The sequence below is a fragment of the Electrona antarctica genome (assembly GCF_951216825.1).
Source record: "Electrona antarctica genome assembly, chromosome: 14".
NCBI classification, from domain to species: Eukaryota; Metazoa; Chordata; class Actinopteri; order Myctophiformes; family Myctophidae; genus Electrona; species Electrona antarctica.
Genome location: NC_136795.1, coordinates 23,985,018 through 24,008,021, shown reverse-complemented (window position 1 = coordinate 24,008,021; position 23,004 = coordinate 23,985,018). Strand labels below are relative to the sequence as shown.

General features: G+C 42.6%; 1 protein-coding gene across 1 annotated transcript; it reads right to left on the bottom strand.

Annotated features, from left to right (window-relative positions):
- Positions 1 to 3,884: 3,884 nt before the first annotated feature.
- On the bottom strand, positions 3,885 to 18,312 carry aldh3b1 (aldehyde dehydrogenase 3 family, member B1). Its single transcript, XM_079520054.1, has 10 exons — positions 17,989 to 18,312; positions 15,222 to 15,391; positions 13,261 to 13,371; positions 12,303 to 12,423; positions 11,735 to 11,820; positions 10,474 to 10,555; positions 8,017 to 8,409; positions 6,726 to 6,892; positions 5,614 to 5,713; positions 3,885 to 5,232 (listed from the first exon to the last, which is right to left on the bottom strand). The coding sequence occupies exons 2-10, from the start codon at positions 15,381 to 15,383 to the stop codon at positions 5,036 to 5,038; spliced, it is 1,419 nt and encodes a 472-aa protein (XP_079376180.1). The 5' UTR covers positions 15,384 to 15,391; positions 17,989 to 18,312; the 3' UTR covers positions 3,885 to 5,035.
- Positions 18,313 to 23,004: the final 4,692 nt, after the last annotated feature.

Below are 23,004 nucleotides of genomic sequence, written 5' to 3'. Positions count from 1 at the left end.
CTGTCTGTCTGTCTCCAAGGTCTGGTGGAGGTGATTCCTTGGTCTATGTCCAGTCATCTGAACGTGTCTGCTGGCTGGAATGCTAAATACAGTCCTGGTCAGATTCATTACTATGGCCAGATCCTTGCTCTGAATGATTGTGTCTACAGATACATGTACCAGACACAGTACATCGCCCTGCAGGACATAGATGAGCTCATTCTGCCTCAACAAGTGGACAGGTAATTATTTTAAGCCTGGAACCAAGCCATCCAGGCTCCCGGTGGATCATGACCATAAAGCATTTGGGCCCCTATTCAGTATTTTAGCTGTGACGTGAGTGCCCCCTCCAGAGATACATCCGGGTCCTACTTTTGTGTCGCTTTTGTGTCCCCATAGAGTTATATTGTGACTCTCCGTCGGACTAAATCTGAGACGAAAACAACCACGAAAGTCTCATTTTACCACAACAAACAACAAAGCTGCTGCTCTCCCAAATATGGCTGTGACAGGCTATCTGCCCCACACTGGATACTATATCGTGTCAACTAAATCCTCATTAATTGCAAACTAGATTCAACATACTCAAGCCTGCACACATTCTAAATAGGCCTGTGCCCCCGAAATATTGTACTGAGCAAATGGACTGTTATAACCTTCAAAAATAATGATAATAATAGTCTTTATTGTCTCCACATCATATATTTTCTTTGTCATGGACACTTGTACAAAACATTAATCATTCTACTTGAGTTGGAAGCATTAAGACCCATTTTAACCCTCAATGGCTTCCTTTCTGAAAAATAACGTCATTGTAAAAAGATTCACGCGTTTAGATATTCTATTTACAATGAGATGCGGACGGGAGCTGGTGCCACTTGGACACAGACGTAACTAGCACTACAAAATGACGTCTGACTTAAATAGAGAATAATCATGTCATAAGTCCAGGTGTTAGGCCTATATGCCATAATTAAGTCATAACACCACCATTTTAATCCATATTATGCAAGTCGCGCTGAGCACAAACACATAAGGCTTAAAGCCCAAACTACACTCCTTGGGACAAAACCGTTTTAAGGTCAACCACACCAATGCAACTCATTGCAACTCAATGAGTTTCATTGTGTGGTTGACCTTAAAGAACGTCTCGTCCCGTCTCGACCCTTTAGTGTCGTTTGGACATCTGTGTGGATCTGCATTTGTCCAACTAAGAACCCTACCCTACATCTAAAAATATTTTGTGACAGGGACCCACATGCCAGATTTGTGTTGTTAAAATGTTTCAAAAAAGAAATCCACATTCGTGAATCTACAAGCTCACAATGCATCGCATTGTAAATCGGCTATTTTCAAATCCAGGGGTAGGCAACCTTAGGCATTAAGATAATGAATTACCAGTTTGTAGCTCACCAACTGAGAGTTGACAGGCGTAGCCTCACTTCAAACAACATATTCGCAAACAGATACTTGTACACAGACCAACCGTTAGAGTAACATGCATTCATTCATTCCCTTAATGTAACAATTTGTGTCACCAGCTGGCCAGAGCTCCTTCCACTGCTGGAGCAGAAATACAGTGCAGACTTCGGTTACCAGTTTGAGAACAATGTGTTTCCTTTCACTGTCGTCACCTCACCTCCTCCCACCTCCCGACCTCATGAGCATCACGCCGGATGCTGCCCAGAGTGGCAAGGAGTATCTGGGGTCAACATCTTGGCACATCTGTCTCACGAACCACCTGATTCCCACACCCCTCCCAGTTTCAACAACTTTAAGATCATCGTCAACCCCCGGGCGGTGTTCAGAGCCACCATCCACGGTCTGCTGGACTCCAAGAAGGGTTGTGTTTGGGTCGACAAAACAATAGCAAAGATGTATCATACTAGGTAAGGAAGAAGGATTGATGGGTTTGTATGTGTGTTCTGTATATAAATGTACTTGTATGTGTACACACACAAATTATGTGAAGACCAAAAGTGCAGCAGAAGTAGAAGTAGGCCCAGGCGGTGGCGTAACCGTCTGGGCACCCGACTGGTAATCCAGTCGCAGTGTGCCGCGGGTTCGACTCCCGAGCCTGACACGGCCTTTACTGCATGTCTTCCCCCATCTCTCTCCCGTTTCCTGTCAGCCTACTGTCTGTCCCTTCAAAAACCAATAAAAAGCGTAAGCCGCAAAAAATATCTTAAAAAAAAAGAAAAAGAAAAAAAGAAGTAGAAGTAGTTGATGGCGTCTCTCACTTTCAGACTTTAGTCTGAAGAACAGCTTTAGCCTTTGTGCTCGAAACGTCACACAGATCATTCTGGGGCAATAAAAATCATCTGTCACATTGGAGCCCTAGTCAGTATGTGAGCGTTTTATGTTTTATGTTGTTTTTCCTTATACTGCTCGTCGCTCAGCACCTGTCCAAACTTGAGTTGGGGATGTGCATGTCGTTGCTCTCTGGTCTTTCATGTTCAATTCATCCGAAGTTTCATCTCATCTCTAGAGCTCCATGGCGGAGTCATTTAACAGCAGACCAGCTGGTGTATGATGGCCGACTGCTAAGCTACAGCACACGACTCATCCCTGCTGTTAACACTGTCCTCAGACAGACTGGACTCATACCACTGGACCACACCGAATAGCAGGGAGTGAGTAGCTGTGTCCCAAATCCAGGGCCGCATCCTTCAAAAGGATGGTTCATGGCCCACAAAGGTTGCATCCTTCAAAAGGCTTTTTTTTCCATAGTTTGCAGAAAAGAATTACAGTTCAATACAAGGTCTGCTAAGAAGATTTGAACCCAAGAAAGCCTATATTGGAATGTTTCCATTGGGGTCCTTCATACTCAATTCATCTAAACATTTAATGAATGGCCCACAAAGGTTGCATCCTTCAAAAATAATAAAATTGGACAGTCTACAGAGGAAATAAATAAAGGCCAACACAACAGAATAAAACATTATGGATGAAATAAATATAAACTCACACTGTTAAATGTAAATATTGTTGGCTCCTATTATAAGAAAAGTGAACTGCAAATACATGAATTGTGAACCGGTCCTTAAATGCAATTGATAAAATACCTATACCTATTCGGATTTATGGTAGCAGGCCTTTTGCCAATTGGACTGGTCTATCGGAAAATCGTGACGGGAGCAATCCAAGGAGTTTCAAAGCTGCCCGTCATAAAGGAACTGTGCAGAGTGGGGGGGACTCCGTCTGTACTCTGTGGCGATTGCAGAGCTTAACCGCAAGCTGGATACCACCCTTGAAAGACTTTCTGAAAGACTTGCTGCCCACGACCGAAAAATGGACATCACCTTGGAACGTCTCACCACAGAGAACTTTACTGAGAGCGACACAGGCACAAGGGCTCCGCAGCAACATTGCAGGCGGGTCCTTGGGTGGGGTCCAAGACAAATTTCTCCCTCGGGAGACAAAATAAATAAATCTTGAACCTTGAATGAAAACCCATGCAGGTTGGTGAGCTTGCTCTGCCAGATTTTTGCCTGTATTACTGGTCATCCAATGTTAGAGCAATTTCGGCCTGGTTAAACAACACAGCTGAACCTTGAATGAAAGGGATTTGGTTTTGTAAAACATCAGGTTTTGATTGTTGTAAGCTATTTATATTTATTTATGATATACTGTCTGGTAGGACTTGTTGAGAGTCTATATACGCCCGGGAATTCCATTATACTGATTTTAACTGAGGTTAAGGTTAGCGACCTACATGGCCAGTTAAGACTGAGGTTAGGGACGCAACACGACTTTGGTGGCAACACACCAAAGAGGCATTTAAGCACTTATACTGTCAATACTTCTGACCTTTTCTGACCTGATTGGAGCCATGATCCTGACATCCACATACTTTCCCAGTTTTCTCAAAAAAGAGGGAACAAATCAACCACAAAACAACGATGTGTAAATACATATATATTTTTAATTCATTCAATTTCCTTCAATTGCAGTCATTTATTTACAATAATACAATCAAGAATCCAACTCACAAAAACATCTACATTTTCACACATTTTAACATACTGGACACAGCTCTTTGTGGTTTTGTACCACATACAAGATGGTGTCCAGGTCTAAGAGGTTCAAATTGACAGTGTGATGCATTCTGGGCAGGAATGCAGTGATTGTAAACATGTTCCTCGCTTGTCTCCCTAAACTGATCAGTCAAGTCAGGAAGAATGGTGATGTACAAAAGGACATTATAGATCTTAACATGGGTCCGGTCTGCAACTCCAAGTGTACAAAATGCTTAAATTAATCCTGATGCCTTTACGGTGTTGATTATGGTCAAAAAGACTTAAAATTAATATCAAATGGGGTTTCATGGTCTAATGTACATCAGACTGGGGTCCTTTGCCATTCAAAGATTGAGAATTGCTGGAATAGATCCCATAATTAAGTAAAGCTGTCATCATATAGAACACAGATGTGACATATTTTATCCTAAATATTATCCCAGATATTTCACTTTCAAACATGTTTGGGGTCATTTTAACTACTACTCAGGCTTTTGTGAACACCCCAAACAGTTTTTAAGTTGTTTGATTCAGCATTTAGATAGTTGATAAGGTATAGGAATGTGCTGTGTCCGTTGAAAATTAATATCAAATATCCAAAGGTGAAACACAAATGTCAGAGTATGTTATAATGACCCCAACCATGTTTGAAAGAAACAGAAACAGGAGAAACAGAAACAAATAGATGTGCTCTCAGTAGAACCTAACCGCAATTCTACCTTTCCTTTGTTGTTCTTTTGAGAATGTTAGTCATTAAAAATCAGAGCTGTCTGAACTGAGTGGTGCTGTACTGTACAGTACAGTACAGTACTGTACTGTGTGTGTATGTGCGTGCGGCTGCGCAACAGTGACACTTGGTAGTGAAAAATGATTTCCGTGCTTAGACATACATACAGAGGGGCACACATTGCTGGGGATGGGGAAAATATGCAGGAAGCGACTGAATCTGAGGTTAAACTAAGGGAGGCGACAATTGACATACACTCTCCCGAGACCCCTTTAGTGACTGTCCCCCCTGCTTTTGTGGACATCAGTCATCACATCACGGAGCAGCTGAACCAGTCTTTTTTGGCGCAGGCGGTCCATCGCAGCCAGCCCAGGTTGCGCTCTGTGTAGGGCGGGTAGCGCAGGCCGTTGATGAACTCCAGCGCCCAGCCGCGCAGCATCACGCCGCGCCGGTGGCTGAACGTCTCGTAGCCCCAGCGGCCGTGGTAGCTGCCAAACCCGCTGGCGCCTGCAGGGACGGAGGGAGTGTTATACAGTAAACTAAGCAATGATGACGGTTGATTATTTCTCCTCTTCAATAATACTTGTTGATTAGCCACATTTACAACAAGGTATAACTTGTAAGGATGGTGCAATTAATCACACACACACACACACACACACACACACACACACACACACACACACACACACACACACACACACACACACACACACACACACACACACACACACACACACACACACACACACACACACACACACACACACACACACACACACAAAATAATTAACCCCCCTTTTGGCCAAATAGTCAAATAATATAAGAGGTGAAAATAGCTATTTCACAGTTCACAGCCTGAAAAGGTAGAGAACCACTGGTTCTTACCAACTCCTCCAAACGGCAGGCTGGGCAGAGTCATGTGAAGTATCCCGTCATTGGAGCAGAACCCTCCACTGCTGGTCTTTTTCAGAACTGTGTCCACCAACTTAAAAATAAGTTAAATAAATGAATGTATCAAAAACATGTATATTATTCAAATAAATCCTTATCGTAATGTTCGTCATACAAGAGATATGACCCAAAAGTACCGATCTACAGGCTTCAAGTTGCGACACGTTGTGGTGCTTGCAGATCAGCTATTTTCACTATTTTATATATTAAAACTGGTGAAAGTGGTTAAATCTAATTTATTAATAATTAACCAGTGATTTATTTTGGACGTAATGACATCTAATGGCATGAATAATAAACCCATTTAGACCTGAGGCCGTTTTTTTAAAAACCTACTAAATCCTAACTAAGTTTAATGAAAAACTTTGAATTCCTATATAGATACAAAAAATGTTGCTATATACATAACATCTAAAATTACACAGATGCTGAAAGGTATAACAACGCATAGGCTATCCAGGTCTAAATGGGATCAAATTGAATACATTAAAAAGGTGTCAAAAAGCTGACAAAAGAATAATACAATATTTGTGTTTAAAAATGCGTCATTGTCAGGACTGATTGATTGGCCACAGGTGTGGGGCACATCACACACTGAATGTAAGCGGTCTGTGTCTGCACTGTCGGTGCGGTCGAAACGTTACCGAATACATTTCCCTCAATGGGAGCATAATATCGGTGTTGCCGATGATACTAATGAAGGCTCTGTTCCATTCTGGTCAAACAGAGTCAGGGTGCTGCTATTGTGCATGTTGGCTCACTGGAAACACTGCTACACCAGTGGGTCTCAAATGGGTTCCAAATGGCCCGTACAGGCATGTAACTGAGAGTTTTGGGGTCCTTGAAGTAACAGAGCCTTAATTAATATCATCAGTAACACCTGTGAAGGAAGTAAATAAATTAAATGACGAAAAACAAACGTTGAAATATGGAGACACCGGGTTTCTGCCCAGCAGCGACAATATTAAAGGTCCACTCCACTCATAGAACACTTTCCGTGGACACACACATTCAAACAGTGACAGAGTACCGCTTTAAAGTCTTACCGAGGATTCTTCAGAGAAGACGTAGAGGGCCAGGGCTTTGTCCCTGCGGTTGATGAACTCGATGCCTTCCTCCAGAGAGTCCACGGTCAGGATGGGCAGGATGGGCCCAAAGATCTCCTCCCCCATCAGAATATCTCCCTCCGGCACGTCCACCACCACCGTGGGAGCTGGGAGAGTAAGCATGCTGTGTTACTAAACATCCACCACCACCGTGGGAGCTGGGAGAGTAAGCATGCTGTGTTACTAAACATCCACCACCACCGTGGGAGCTGGGAGAGTAAGCATGCTGTGTTACTAAACATCCACCACCACCGTGGGAGCTGGGAGAGTAAGGCCTAGTTCACACGTACCAAACACCAATCAAGCAATGTTTGGTCGTTTTTTTGTTTTTTTGGGCCACCACAATGCTTTTCCAATGGGAGTCACATGGTTTGATCAAACATTTGTGTTTGATCGCTGATTGCTGATTGCTCCCCCCTCATCAAACAAAAATGTTTGGTCAAACCATGTGACTCCCATTGAAAATGAATTGGAGCAGCAATCAAAAAGCAATCAGGCATCACACACGGACCAAACATTTGTTGTGTAGGTGTGAACTAGGCCCCAGAATGCTGTGTTACTAAACATCCACCACCACCATGGGAGCTGGGAGAGTAAGAATGCTGTGTTACTAACTTACTAAACATCCACCACCACCGTGGGAGCTGGGAGAGTAAGAATGCTGTGTTACTAAACCAATGTTCATTTTGTCAACTAAAACTATGACGAAAAATGTTCGCAGACTACCTTTTTTTTCACAGACGAAAACTAAATAAAAGCTAAGCTATGAGGACTTAAATTAAGGCTAAATATTAGGGTCGTCCCAATCCGATCACGTGATCGGAAATCGGTGCCGTTCGCGTCATACTTGATCGTAATCGGATTGGGAGTAAAAAAAACCTGATTGGGACATGCCTAGTATCAATATTATATCCATATCATGATATTAGACTGGATATTATTTTGTAATAATATTTGTAATATTTGTACTATTGTGATTTGGCATAAGTGTTAAATATAAATATCGGATCGGGAAAAATCTGATACTCTAAATCAAATGAGCAAAAAAGAAATTTGTGACCGGGACATCCCTACTAAATATATTGACAATTTCGTCAATAAAAACTAGTTGTATATAATAACTAATGGAACTAATGGAACTAAGAAAAGTAAAGTAAAGAAGTACAAATACCTCAAAAGTGTACTCAAGTACAGTACTAAAGTTAACTTGCCACCACTGATCATAACCCACCCATGTATTTCTCCTCCTGGTTGCTGTCGCCTCCTATGACCACCTTGGCCTTGGTCTTCTGCAGCATGTCTGTCAGCCGGCTCCAGTGGCGGTCGCTGACGATGCGGCCCAGGTCGGGGCTGCTCCGCGGCTCCTTGCCGTAGAAGTCCTCCAGAATCTGGCGGAGCGCGGGCACCAGGGCGTCGCGCGTCTCCGGCGAGCACAGCACGTAGTCGGGTGCCACGCAGCTCTGGCCCGCGTTGAAGAACTTGGCCCAGGCCAAGCGGCGGGCGGCCGACTGGATGTGCACCCGCCCGTAGATGAAGCACGGACACTTTCCGCCCAGCTCCAGCGTCACCGGCGTGAGGTGGGGCGCCGCCGCCTGCAGGATGCTACGCGCCACCGCCTGGGAACCTGGTGACACGGTGATGTTAACCCATTAAGGTTCAGGGTTGTGCTATATCGTTACTGTGTACAGGTACATGTTAAATGTAGTTTTGTTCAGGCTTCCTTCAGCAGAATAGGTAATACTAATGAGTGCAAAAGAAGAGAAGATCAGTGTATTCGTACAGTATGTACACGACACGTGCATATGCTCTTGGTATATTATACATCTCTGCTGTCAGGCAGAAACCAGGCGACTCCAAAAAGTTAATTTTTCAGGAAATGAAAAATATACATTCTTCGTGAAATGAAGCAAACCCTATTTTTGTAAAACAACGCAATAATTCCTCATGAAAGTTGTTATTGTGACTATTATATGGCTGGGTTGAATGCTGGATTCTGATTGGTCAATCACCAAATTCAGCTGTGTGTTATTTCTATAACAGACCACTGCCTAATCAAAGCAAGCCCCCAGTAAGGCTATCTAACGTTGAAGCTGCCACTACCTACTGGCGAAATGTGGAATTGCAGCACTTTCATGGAGCTGGACGGACGTTCATGACGTCACGTGCGTAAGCCCGGACCTCAAATTTGAGGTTCGGGGCTAGGCTAGGCTAGGCTAAACTTCCGCTCGCTCGAGCCATTGAGTTATAATTGTACTTCCGGCAGTCTTCCGGATGATGAGCAACTTCCATCAAAATGAATAGCGGGGGGGCGGGGCTAACGCTCCGGTTCGGTCTCTATCCTTTTATTACTCTATGAATCAAAGGTTCGGAGCACCTGGCTGCAGCTGCTGGGCTGCTTGGATTTTATGCTGTACCCAACATGACAGCCATGTCAACTAACACACAATGTCATTTAACTAAACAACATGCTTTCAAGAATGTTTTTGAAAACATTTGAAGCGAGAAATAGACAATGCTCTACCCGAAGATTTATTCAATTTGATCAACACTCACTTTCATTACCGTAAGCAAGACAATACTTTGTTTTGTTGTCACTTTTGGGTAAATTTTTTCCCCTTTTGACTGATACCTGTCTATTTAAACCTGCCCCAAAGTTATTAGTGCAGCCCCGGCCGCAGCCGGTGTAGCCCTGGGCCCTTATCAAACCCTGTACACTCAAGACACTGCCCCCGCTGCCACCCTTAGATCGCCAAGTCTATGGACTTTATGCTTGTTTAGGGCACTAAAAGACAAGATGTGGCCAATATACAAAGCAGGCACAGTGGGCGCCCCTGACTTCACACAAGTTATCACATGTTACCAGATGGACCCTTACGGTTCTGTAACTCTCCGAGTGTACTAATGCACTAGATTAAGTGCCAGAAGTGTACTTCTCAGTCCCGGCATAGTAGTTCCGGAGTGTTTCCAACGGATTGTGCGGCCCTGTCTTTCCCTAGTGGGTCTGAAGTCGGTTTCGGGACTTGATCACCCCGGCTGGGTCACCCGAGTGAGGGGTATGATGTTCGCGAGACCCGAAACCCCGATGACCTTGGAATATATCACTGAGGATACGTCCCAGTTGTATCCATGCAATGTATTTTCGTTCTGAGGTATTCTATTTATAGTGACTCATAGGAATAGACTATGTGACAACCAGGTATAGTCTGGTGATTATGTTGATGATGATCCAGCACAAGATCATAGATAATAAGTATCGTACATGTGGACATGCGTGAATGTCTGTAGGCGTGTGTACCTGTGTAGAAGATGAATGTCTGTCTGTAGGCGTGTGTACCTGTGTAGAAGATGAATGTCTGTAGGCATGTGTACCTGTGTAGAAGATGAATGTCTGTAGGTGTGTGTACCTGTGTAGAAGATGAATGTCTGTAGGCGTGTGTACCTGTGTAGAAGATGAATGTCTGTCTGTAGGCGTGTGTACCTGTGTAGAAGATGAATGTCTGTAGGCGTGTGTACCTGTGTAGAAGATGAATGTCTGTAGGCGTGTGTACCTGTGTAGAAGATGAATGAATGTAGGCGTGTGTACCTGTGTAGAAGATGAATGAATGTAGGCGTGTGTACCTGTGTAGAAGATGAATGTCTGTAGGCGTGTGTACCTGTGTAGAAGATGAATGAATGTAGGCGTGTGTACCTGTGTAGAAGATGTGGTCAAACTTATTCTCTAGAAGTGACTTGGTCTCCTCTGCCCCGCCCGTAACAACTGCATAGCAGTCCTGCAAAAAGATAAATGTAAACACTAGTGAAAACAGAACACAAAGCTAATTAATAAAGCTCTTTAATGGGTGCACTACCATTCAGAAAGTAAAAAAAAGTGGGTGAAATTATTTTTTGTGCATAGTTCCCATCGTGTAATATTTTCCAAGGAAACAAAGAAAGGGAAGAAGAGAGGAGGGGGGGTTAAGGAGATCAAGGCAGGAAAGATGAAAGTTTGAGCGCTTTTACCACAAAAAGTGCAAGTAAAGGGTTTCAAATATGTAGAAGCTTGTATGTCATACGTCATGTCCTAGTAGTATGAGCTAGGATAGGGGAAGGGGATCAACGTCACGTGATTCATTGTTTGAGCCGACAAAAACTATTCTGAAAGAATATGATCATTGGCAGAATCGCGTTTGGACCATTGATTTGGCAAGATCAGGGGTTGTTACAATTACCTGCACTACAATAATAAAATGGAACAATGTGTAAGTTGCATAATGCAATGAAAGTACAGATTTAAAAAAAGGCAGTTGTAGAATCTGCCTCAGTTCTCAATGGGTTAACGTCTTGCTGTACCACGTCTACCACACATTTCTGACTAATAAAGTATTCAATCAATCAAAAAACCAAGAGCCTTTATTTCTGGATTTACTATGCATCAGACATGTTTTCTTACATCTTGCATAGAATACTGCGCATATCAGTGCTGTAGTGTAAAAGGGGAATAATACTGTGTGTACATATTTTAAAAAGGTGCCTCGTGGTTGCATAGGGGTGGTACCTGGTGTAGCAGGCTGGTGTGTGGAATGTATAGAATGGAATGTAGGTCACTGACCTGACTGGCTGTGTGAGTGTGAGCCGTCAAAAGCCAGTCAATCAGGCCCATTTGGTTTTTCTGCCTCATGCTGTATTCACACTAGCAGAGGCAAAAAGCTACAAAATGACCCAGTGTGGTCAGCTACTCCAGTGGTTTTCAACCCTTTTCATATCGAGGCCCATTATTTATTCGGCATTCGAGCCACCCTTCGATGAGATTTAGCCTCTCAGACCCTTAATATTTTGTTGTCGTTGGATAAGATTTTGTCCACATTTCCATGATGTATTGATGTTGGTATCAATTGGAAATATATATATATTTTTTAAATGTATGAAAAGAGAGACCCACAAATGGAAACAATGATGATTTCTTACTATACCTGGTTCATGTATTTGGGGATGAGATCTGCCACTATACTCGCAGTGGCTGCGCTGATTTCTGAGGGCTTGAGCACCACACAGTTCCCTGATTGGACACACAATCAGTGATAACACTGTTAAAGACAACATACTGTAATACATATTGGAGAAAAAAATATTGTGTTAGTTTTAGTAAATAGCCTTTTGAAGAGAAATAAAATCTAATTTAGAAGGCCTATAGTGACCTATATTAGTTCTCTGAAATGTTTTAGTTTTAGCCTAGTTTTAGTTGACTAAATGTGATTTTAATCAACTAAATCTACAGTTGATTTAGTTGTAAAAAAATAATTTGGAGCCCGGACCGCTGGTGTAGATGTCTGGGCACCTAGGCTGCTATTCCAGCCCGAGTGTGTCGTGGGTTCGACTCCCGATCCCAACGACTAGGGCTGGGGTGGTATAGACTCGGCCGGTCAAAAAGCACGCTAGACTAGATTATTTGATTAATCTCAGAAATAAACGAGATAGAAGAAAAAAAAGATTGCGAAAATATAGGGTAGTTGCAGTCCTAGCAGATGTGTGGAGGTTTACCTGCGGCGATGGCAGAAACCATGGGCAGCAGCACCAGATGGATGGGATAGTTCCACGCACCAATGATTAGAACCACACCCAGTGGTTCCCTTTGGATGAAACAGGTATCTACCTTCGTGGCCTAAAATGTAATGAACAAACATGCACACAGACAATAATACTTAGATGATCACCAGGGGTCATCAATATACGTATGTCCGTATACGGACAAGTGTCCGTGGCAAAGACTTGGCCTTGTCCATGGCAAATTTTACATACCGTTAGAATATTCTTATTTTGACCCTATTTCTGAATGTCAGTCAGAGTCTGCAAGTTTTCTTCAGAATATGTATGACACAGATTTACTATGACACTATGTATGCCATATAGCAGGGGTTCTCAACGTTTACTATGACACTATGTATGCCATATAGCAGGGGTTCTCAACGTTTACTATGACACTATGTATGCCATATAGCAGGGGTTCTCAACGTTTACTATGACACTATGTATGCCATATAGCAGGGGTTCTCAACGTTTACTATGACACTATGTATGCCATATAGCAGGGGTTCTCAACGTTTCTGGCTGGGGACCCCCGGAAATGCTTTGGCCATGTCTCGCAGTCTAGTAGGACTATAGTAAATAATAATAAAGAAATTGCTGTTAAAAAAAAGACATATTTAGCCAACGCCCCCTGCCAATTTTTGACAGGGGGCGGCCCTGTCAAAAATAGCTAAAATCATTAAAACAAAAGAACATGTAACACTCATCTTTTACTTTCTCTAATTACAACCTAAAACATGAACCTTGGTTGAAAAAAACCAAGTTGTCTTGAAGATATCTCATCAATATCTGGAGTTGCAGTCCCAATCTCAGGACGGCCACTCTGACCACAAGGCCACCGATCAGGTTTTGATATACTGCTAGGCTACTGATATACTGCTAGGCTACTGTTAAAAGAATAAATGCAACATACCAGGTTGGTGGCTGCAGGTTCGGGCTGCATCCAGGTCTTGAGGTTGTCCAAGGCACAGTAGATGTCATTTGCCACGATGTCAAGCTCTGACAGCACCGCCTCGAATTTGGCCTGACGGGTCAAACGGGTGCAATGAAACGAGAAAGGGGTGGGTGGGTTGATATTCATTCATTATTGAGCCAGCAATTATTTTGTTGTACCCTCTGCAGACATAGGGGCATTTGTCCCGTTCTGCTTCTCATGGTGTAGTCAGTGTTAGGTTTTACATTTTAATGTCACATGGCAGGGCAGTGGTTTTAGAACCTTTTGTGTCCATCGCACACCAAAGGTCGAGTCAAATCTGAAGGCACTCATATCTGTGCAAAATAGCCTCTTTAAACCACTGAAACCTTCTAGTTTTAGTTAAACAGATCTGAGTTGCAACTCTACTTTGAGTGCTTTTTGCCATCTACACCAAAACAAGCTCACAATGCGTCGCAACACGTGGGCTTGGAGATCTGCAAAAAACTTTGGCGAATGTTCCCCCCAGAATAGGGATGCTGGGGTTCAAATCGATCTCAGGTGTTATCACCACTCTAGTCTGAATACTCTTTAAATTATTATTATTTTTATTTACTAATGCCAAATAAAAAGCCCCTATTTCAACTTAAGAATAGCAGATCTACAAGTTCACAACGCATCGCAGATGAGACCCGTCCTGAGTTGGGATGCAACTGGAGTATGTGAAGTATCTGGCTTATACCGACATCCTATTGCAACATTGCTGTTATGTTTGATAACCGTCCAATACTGACCGATAGGTAAACACTGAATTTGATAAAGCAATGCCTCATTATTGCAAAACCAGGAATGCACCATATTGAAATTTTGGCCGTCATCATGACAAAAAGGCCTTTTCAGCTTCACATTCATACATAAATATTGTAAAATGTAATATAGGCTTAAACCGATATATATATCAATTTGACATTGGTCCAATACTGAATTGTTGCGGCCCTGACGGCAGATACAGGGCACAGCTGAACTTTTGTTCACCGTTTGGTAACTAGTGGGTGTAGTAGAAATCTGATTAAATCTAGTGTGTCTATTCACACTGTCTGCTGATGTCTACTGATTCATTCTTTAGCCAAATTGCATAACATGACTAGGAATACTGTAGATGCAAAACCCCATAATCTTTGCATTTTAGTACACAGTAAAATACTTCTTTTCTTTTCCTTTCCATGTAGAACTCTGCTGAAGGAGCTTTCACACCAAGCACTACATCATATGTATATCTATGAAGATATAGTTCAAAGAATTGTTCTAAGTCAAGTGGATGGCCACAAATATGAAGGTGAACGATAGCCTATTATGTAGCTGTAGCTGTGTGTGGGGATGCTCTAGTTCAAGTTAAAAGCGAGTTGCGAGTCCTACTTTGGGACGGGTCTATGATTTTGCTGCCCTTGGAGTTTGACTCAACAGCGAAGTTGGAGAATATGAGTTATCTTTGACTATATTGTTTACCCCCACTATGTTTGAGGAAGAGGAGCGCTTGTTTTTGTTACCTCAACAAGGCAGGTCTACCAAGAGCTCACAAGGAAGCGAGTGGCCGTGGCGAAAAGACAAAGGTGCATCGTCCATGTTGGCAACCCAGCGTGGAAGGAATCGTTCATCACGTGAATCGAAACGAGCACATTTGGGTAGGGCAGGGCAATTAACCGACCGACTCAATCTCTAACAAACTTCATCTTGATTTTTGTGATAATTCATTTACACTTCAAATAGACTCCAATAATCGTTGTGCAATGGTGGTGTGCATCATCTAGTTGTGAGGTTGCAGATCTGCTATTTTTATGTTTTAAGGGGAAAAACATGTTTATTAATTGTAGTCTAGGCAAACATTTTGAAATAATCGAGACATTGACTTGCAGCCTTATCGCCCAGCCCTACGCCTGGGGCCCCACTGGGTCTGTTCCTACCTTGGCCAGGTCTTTGTGCAGAGCCTCTAGGATCTGCGGCTCGTTCTCTTTGATTAGAGACAGCAGGTTCTGCAGCTGCGTCCGGCGGAACTGTTCCGGCACCGTGATCCCAGAACGAAAGGTGGTCCGCAACCTGTCCATCATCTCACCCTGGGACTCCATCTTTAAACCTGATGACACACACACACACACACACACACACACACACACACACACACACACACACACACACACACACACACACACACACACACACACACACACACACACACACACACACACACACACACACACACACACACACACACACACACACACACACACACACACACACACACACACACATCAACAAAAACAGCCTGAAGACCCTTACAGGAGCCCTCGTGCAAGGTTTCTTCGACTGTGCATGCACCTCTTGGTACCACAGCACCTCAAAGGCCCTTAAAACAAGGCTCCAGACTTCCCAAAACAAACTGGTCAGGCTACTACATGGCCTCACTCCCCGAACCCACCTCACCTCTGCCCACTTTGATAGGCTAGAATGGCTTATGGTTGACGACAGAGTACAGCATCTTTCAATGGGTCTGGTCCACAAGATTCGATACACCACCAAGATACCCATGTACGTGTCTAAATACTTCCTTAATGTCAACGAAGTCCACACCCACAACACCAGAGGGATTTCAACAAACCATGTGCAACCCAGATTCGGCACAAACAAGGGACTAAATTATTTTCGCTCCTATGCCACCAAAATGTGTAACGCCCTATCAACAGTCATTAAGACATGCGAATCCCTTGACTTCTTCAAAAGCGCTCACAAAGGGCACCTACGGACGGCTGCAATTCGAAACTCGCCCCCGTAAAATCTGTTTCCCCCACCCACATCTTTTCCCCCTCACTGTATATGTTTTTTTTCCTTTTTACCTCCTCTATGATGATTTCCTGTTTTTGGCTATATAGAAGTGTATATTTGTACATCTCTAAATGTTATGATGAATTGAACATAGTGGACACCTATTGTAAACAAGTGTAATGCTATGGTGTCTGTCGTCCACAGTTAACAGTTTTGTATTGAGTTGTGCAGTGCTTGAAATGTACTGTAATTTTCCAATCTGTTAATAAATCTTTCAATCAAACAAACCAATCATCTTTAAACCTGATGACACATACACATACAGTATACCAATCATTTTTAACCTGATGTAGTAAGTCCCTCCCTAACATTTTAGTCTAGTGTTCATGTGTTAGTTTTTCCAGTGAAAATGTATATCATAGTTTTAGTCTACAAAATTAACAATGGACTATAACAATGGGACCCAATGCCTCTCTGCTCACTACTCAGCATCAAGGATTGTTGGGGTAAGTCCCTGCAACATACTAGTGTCATGTCCAGCTGGGGATGTACTTGTACATCAAGTCACCTCACGCTGACAGGAGATACAGGCTATGCGCCACATAGCTTGGGGAACCAACGTATCAGTAGAACTAAAAGACAAGTCATTTTATGTTTGGTATGACCCAGCCGGGGAATCGGGTGTTGCGCTCTGAAAATAGCAGATCTACAAGCTCACAACGCATCAAGATCAGCTATTTTCAGCATGCAACCAAGTGTAAAATCAGCCATTGCAGCCTGCCAAAATAGTCTCACTGGGTATGACCCGGCCTGGGATCGAACCCCTGACCTCCCAGTCTCAGGGCTCAAGGCAGACACTCTCAACGAACCGCAAGGACACTGAGCTGCTAAACTAAAATGATACACACAACACAAATATTATGAATCATCCTTTAACCTGATGATATACGTAAATATTATGAATCATCATAACCTGATGATATACGCAAATGATATAAGCAAATATTATGAATCATCTTCTTAGGAAGGTCTTATTTGGAAAAAGTGATATGCAAGTTTGTGAGGACCTATAGGTTACTGCGCTAAAAACATAAGCCTACATAATATTTGAATCTGATGATCCACACAGAGAGAGAGAGAGAGAGAGAATATAAGAAGAGTGGGCACCGACCTCAAAATGCTATTTTGTGCAAAATAAAAGATTTGAAAAATGGCCTTGTGTAAAGTATACATTATGTGAACATGCACAGTACATCATTGTCAGACTTATGTACCCTTAAACTTCTTGTTTATATGTCCAAAGTTGGATTTAAATGAAGCAATTGTAGAAATAATAGACCTTGTGTAAAGTATACATTATGTGAACATGCACAGTACATCATTGTCAGACTTATAATATGTACCCTTAACCTTCTTGTTTATGTCCAAAGTTGGATTTAAATGAAGCAATTGTAGAAATAATAGACCTTAAATGTCAAATGTTCAATAGTGTTCTTGCATATGTACTTTACATTATTGACATTGTTATTTTACAAAATGTTATATATATTTTTTTTACCAAATCACCAATTTTACGTGGAGATGCCCACTCTTCCTTGGTGCCCAAACTCTTCCTGTTGTTCCTCACGCACACACACGCACACAATTTCAATGTGGACGTTTTAAATCTCTCCTGCTTACAATGCTGATAAACTGACAGGCAGATACAAAAAAAGTATTTTTCTGCTGTCATGTAACTTTCCCAAAACGCTCCCTTACGAATGCTGCTCGTTTCGTTTCATTCTCTTCAAAGCGCACCACGCCAAACGATCGTAAAGTAAATGGCAAGGTGTTTCTCCATGGTGTGTGTGAATCCAAGTATGATAAATCAGCAACGTGTGGAGCATTAGAAGAAGGAGGACTGGACTGTACCTGTGTGTGGTGGTGGTGGTGGTGTTGTTAACTTGTTGTTGTTGTTGTTGTTGTGTGATCCGCCGCCAATGGAACAGAACAGGGAAATAAATTAATGTCAGTGTGGCAAGCTGGTGGCAAGAAGCCTTTTATTAGAGCCAGCCTCCTCGCTGCTGGTGCTGCTGTTCAGACACACTGACTGAACTGACTGAATGGAATGTAAAGAATGCATGCACTGCCTGGGCCTGCTGATCCGGTCCGGACCTGCAGCGGATACGGAACCGATGCATGCACTGCAGGGAGGCGGACTTGGGTTTCGTGCGTGCGTGCGTGCGTGTGTAGGCTACATGATTTGAGACGGTACTCTGAATGAGTTAAAACGGACAGGGAGGGAGGAGTGTTGCACTGCTACTCAAACTAGAAAAACTTGCCTTGAAACAAAAGAACCACTGGCCCCACCCTCTCACCTGATGAAGTGAAGTGATAATGAATATGGATCAATAGCACGTCATAGTACATATACATATGTATAGCATAGTATATCTACATTTGTATAGTTTATATGTATAGTTTCATTATATATATTCCACTGTTACGTTCTTAGCTTACGCATGTTTCATGATAAATGCTTTTTATATATGTGATGTATTCCCATGCTTTTTTGTTCTTGCTTAATGTAAGTCGCTCTGGAATAAGAGCGTCTGCTAAATGCCTAAATTGTAAATTGTAAATTGTACAGTGTTTCTCAACTCCCCCCCCCCCCCCCCCCCCCCCTAAGACAAGTGGTTAAAATTATATATTTTGCTGGGGACCCCCTGGTACCTCCCACGGACCCCTGGAGCCAATTTGGGACACAGGGGTTCCCAAACCTTTCAGGTCGAGACTCAAAACAGAGATGTTTGCCCGGGACCCAAACTAGTGAAAATAGCAGATCTAACACGATCTGCTATATTTTCACTACTTCTTAATTATTCTTTTATGCAATTTCTTATATTTTTTGCAGTCTGCCGTCACCCAGGTGAATGCGTGCACGCGACGTTGAGGTCGCTTCTCTTACTGGTATATTATTCTTCTGCTTACTCATGTGCCACGCATGATGTTTCATTCAGGACGTGGTCTTGCACTTTGAAAGTCGTCAACAGTCTGGGTTTTTGGCCATTAAACTGTTGTTTTATCGATGTTGTTCTTGCTTAATCTAAGTCGCTCTGGATTAAGAGTGTCTGCTAAAGGCCTAAATTGTAAATTGTACAATGTATCGACTTTTCAGATTTTAAATGTCAGCTGACTACTTTGAAGGGCTTGCACCAAGTGCGTTAGCTCGCTATAAACAAAAGTTGGCGAGTGTCCATACACACTCCTCGGAGATGCCCTGGGCCACGCCCCGAAATACCTGTATGTCTGCTCTTCTCTCCAATTCATTTTTGTGGCTGGGGAACAAGGAAAAACTCAATTTGGGCGTCCCATTTTTATTTGCTGCTGTTGCTGCTGTATTTGCAGTTCCCCGACACTACAATACTTAGTGTCGCTGTAGGACGAAGAAAAAACATAAAATGTAACAACGTGTAGGTTCAGTAATTTATCCCTAAACAACAATGGTGGATTTGGCCACGGCCCAAAATACCTGCACGTGTGTCTCAAAGAATAGCTTTAGCCTTTAGTGAGTTTCAGTTCTAGGTTGGATTTGCGGGGATGCATGGGGGTTCTCGCTGACGCTGAACTTGTAGAACCTTATACACCCCAGTCATGCAGGGCTCTGAGGTCTGCTGACAAGTTAGCTCCTGGAGGAACAAAAAGGGGTGACTGACCGTGCCTTTGCTGCTTCTGCGCCCAGGCTCTGGAACTTCCCATTAGAAGCACTCAGACTATTGGGGTTTACATCACTCTGGCTTTTAATGCTGTTTGAGTCCATGTCTTCTATTTTGTTTCACTTGTTTTCGTTTTTGCATGTTGTCGCACAAGGGTGTTCTGTTGATGCCGTCTATGTACAGTGCTTTAGTCCATTTTAAATGTGCTGTATAAATAAAGCTTGATTTGATTTGATGCCCTTTTGATATCCCTGCTCTGGTCATTCGTTCTGATGGGATATACCTTGTATAAGGGGCAAGGGCTCTTTCTCCTATAGCTCCCACTGACGCATTAGGTTGGCTGCTGTTGTCAGCATGAGATCAATTATACGTTAGAAAATACAGAGTGTCTTGCTCAAGGACACTTCGACACTAACTCTGGGGGAGCCCAGGTTTGAACTGGCAACCTTGCGGTTACCATCCAGCCACTCCCCCGCCCCTACATACACAGACTGCTGCTACCAGTCCACACATGTACACACTGTAGGCGGCCTATACAGTATACTGGGAGATCTCAGTGTGTGAAAGATGGGAGAGGCCAGTCAGGATTCTATACCCATCTCAAAAGGCGTCCCACAAGGATCGATCCTGGGCCCTGTTCTATGTACCCTATACAATAAATAGCATTGCATTGTCTCAAGATGGTTGCAAGCCCATTGCTATGCAGACAACACCATCATTTATTGCATTGCTGATTCAGTCCAGCTTGCAACAGAGAACTTGCAGCTTTCATTTAATGCACTTAAATCAGGATGGATTTAGAGAGCTGAAGCTTAATTATACTAAATGCAGGCAAAACAAAGTTCATGCTATTCTAGGGTCTAGGGCCAGGGATATTGATTATGATATTACTATACCTCAAATGGATCCAATATAGAAAAAGTTGCTGAATATAAGTACCTTGGACCTTGGAATATTAAAATACCATATAGACAATCTTGCCTGTAAACTAAGGCATCCCAACTCCATGTAGGAAAAGGGTTATTGCTTATTGAAGCAGTCTTGCTTTCTGTGTTGGAGCATGGAGATGTCATCTATGGAAAAGCTGCTCCTTCTGTCCTCAAATAATTAAATAAACACTGTATGGTTTGGGTGTCAGATGACAAAATAACATAACCTTGATCCACAACCGTAATGGGTCTGCCCTGGAGGGAGGGCAGAATCTTCGATAGGCCGGCCGGATCTTTTGGATTTCGCCCTTGCCGGAGGCCTGTCCGTTTTTATACCCTAACTTGTCCATTCCACTGCGGGCTGTCAGAATTATGCTTCCATTGTAGCCTTGCAGTGCGTTGACTGTCGGAGATATCAAATAATTAAATACACGCTGTATGGTTACTTTGATTTGGGTGTCAGCTGACAAAATATCATAACCTTCAGCAACATTCCCAAACACATGTATGCTCTGTTCTCTAACTGTCCTCAAACGAGGATGACAGTGTAATCAAAATAATAATGGTCAGATCGCATACAGACAGATTATTTATTTACTGCGGAGAGAACACATGTTTGACTGATCACTCGTTTTTCCCCTCTCCCTGTCTTCTCGTCAAGTAAACATTAAAAACTGTTTTGACGTGAGGGGAGGCGGCTATCAGAACACCCGAACATTTTCTAACAACGAATAATAATACCGTCGATCAAGTCAAAGATAGTAGAAAGATGGAAGATGGTGTACTGCAGTGACAGTATACACACCAGCGTCACTGACAAGCAAACCTACGAACTACAGACTGGCAGCCAAGTAGCCTAGCATCCTACTAGCCTATACATGTAGGCAGCAAGATGGCGCCTAAATAAGCCAAAATCCTACCAAACGCGTCACTATGCCCTCCCCCTATACTCATTTTAGTCTGTAAGCAGTCTGTGCATAGTTAAGCACTGAAACAAGAGCTTATGACTGGAATAACTACATTGGATCCACATTGGAATTATCTTTCTCTATTTCCTGAAAAGTAACTGTTCTGCATGCAAGGTTTTTGCCCGACAGCAATACTAGATGGCTGCCCTGCAAAGAACCTGTTAAACTCCTCTATTACCACTAGTGAACATGTTGAACATGTTGGCCTGTAATGGTGGCGAAGATAGGGCTGTGCATAATGGCCCCAGGCTCAATGTTGAGCTGGAGGAAGAGGCTGGAATTAACCCATTAAAACCGGAAAAGCATCTGTGTCATTTTTTATTTTATTTTAGCTATATATTGTAAATAAAAAGAAAAATCTTAGGATTTAGAAGAGTGGTTTAGAAAAGGTGGTTCTCAATTTTTTGAGAATCTTTAAAGTGTTTGAAAAAGGTTGAATATACACACACACACACACACACACACACACACACACACACACACACACACACACACACACACACACACACACACACACACACACACACACACACACACAGACAGACAGACAGACAGACACACACAAATCTTCTCTTCTGGGGGTCACTTTCTTTTTCTTTTCATTCTTTATTTATTTATTAAGGAAGCCCTTTGAGAGCGATCTCTCTTTTTCAAGGATCACAGCAAAACAATAATGAAAAACAATAACAAACATTTGAACCACATTCGTTACAGATGCAAATAAATGTAGGGTTGGTTACATGAAACAGGTGCAGTCATATAGCTGATGCTGATCAAGAAGAACCCTAAATGTTTCTATTGAGACCAATCGAACCCGTTCCAGAGAGTCCTGACGTTTGTCCCATTCACAATGCATTGCATTTTGACGCCATGCCCATTTTCGATATTTTTAAAAAGGTTTGAAAATTAAAGTGGTTAAGTCTGTCTGATTTATAGTTATTAAATTTACCACTGAAAAAAGAGCTTGTGACATTGGATCCACATTGGAATTACTTCACTCCATTTCCTGAAAAGTAACTGTTCTGGACATGCAAGCTTTTGCCCGACTGCAATGCTATACGGCTGCCCTGCAAAGAACCTGTTAAACCCCCCTATTACCAGTATCTTTGACCATTAGTGACTGTAATGAATGACATTCAGCTCCAGGCTGAAAGTCTTTGAAAGTGGAATAAGTACATTTACTCAAGTACTTTACAGTACTTACATACATTTGAAAACTTGTAAAACAGAACATTCTGCATGTTGAGTTCTTTTACTTTTGGTATTTTAAGTACATTTTGATATCAATACTTATTTTGAACCGAACCGGTTCAACGCCGTTGGAAAAGGGGCCTG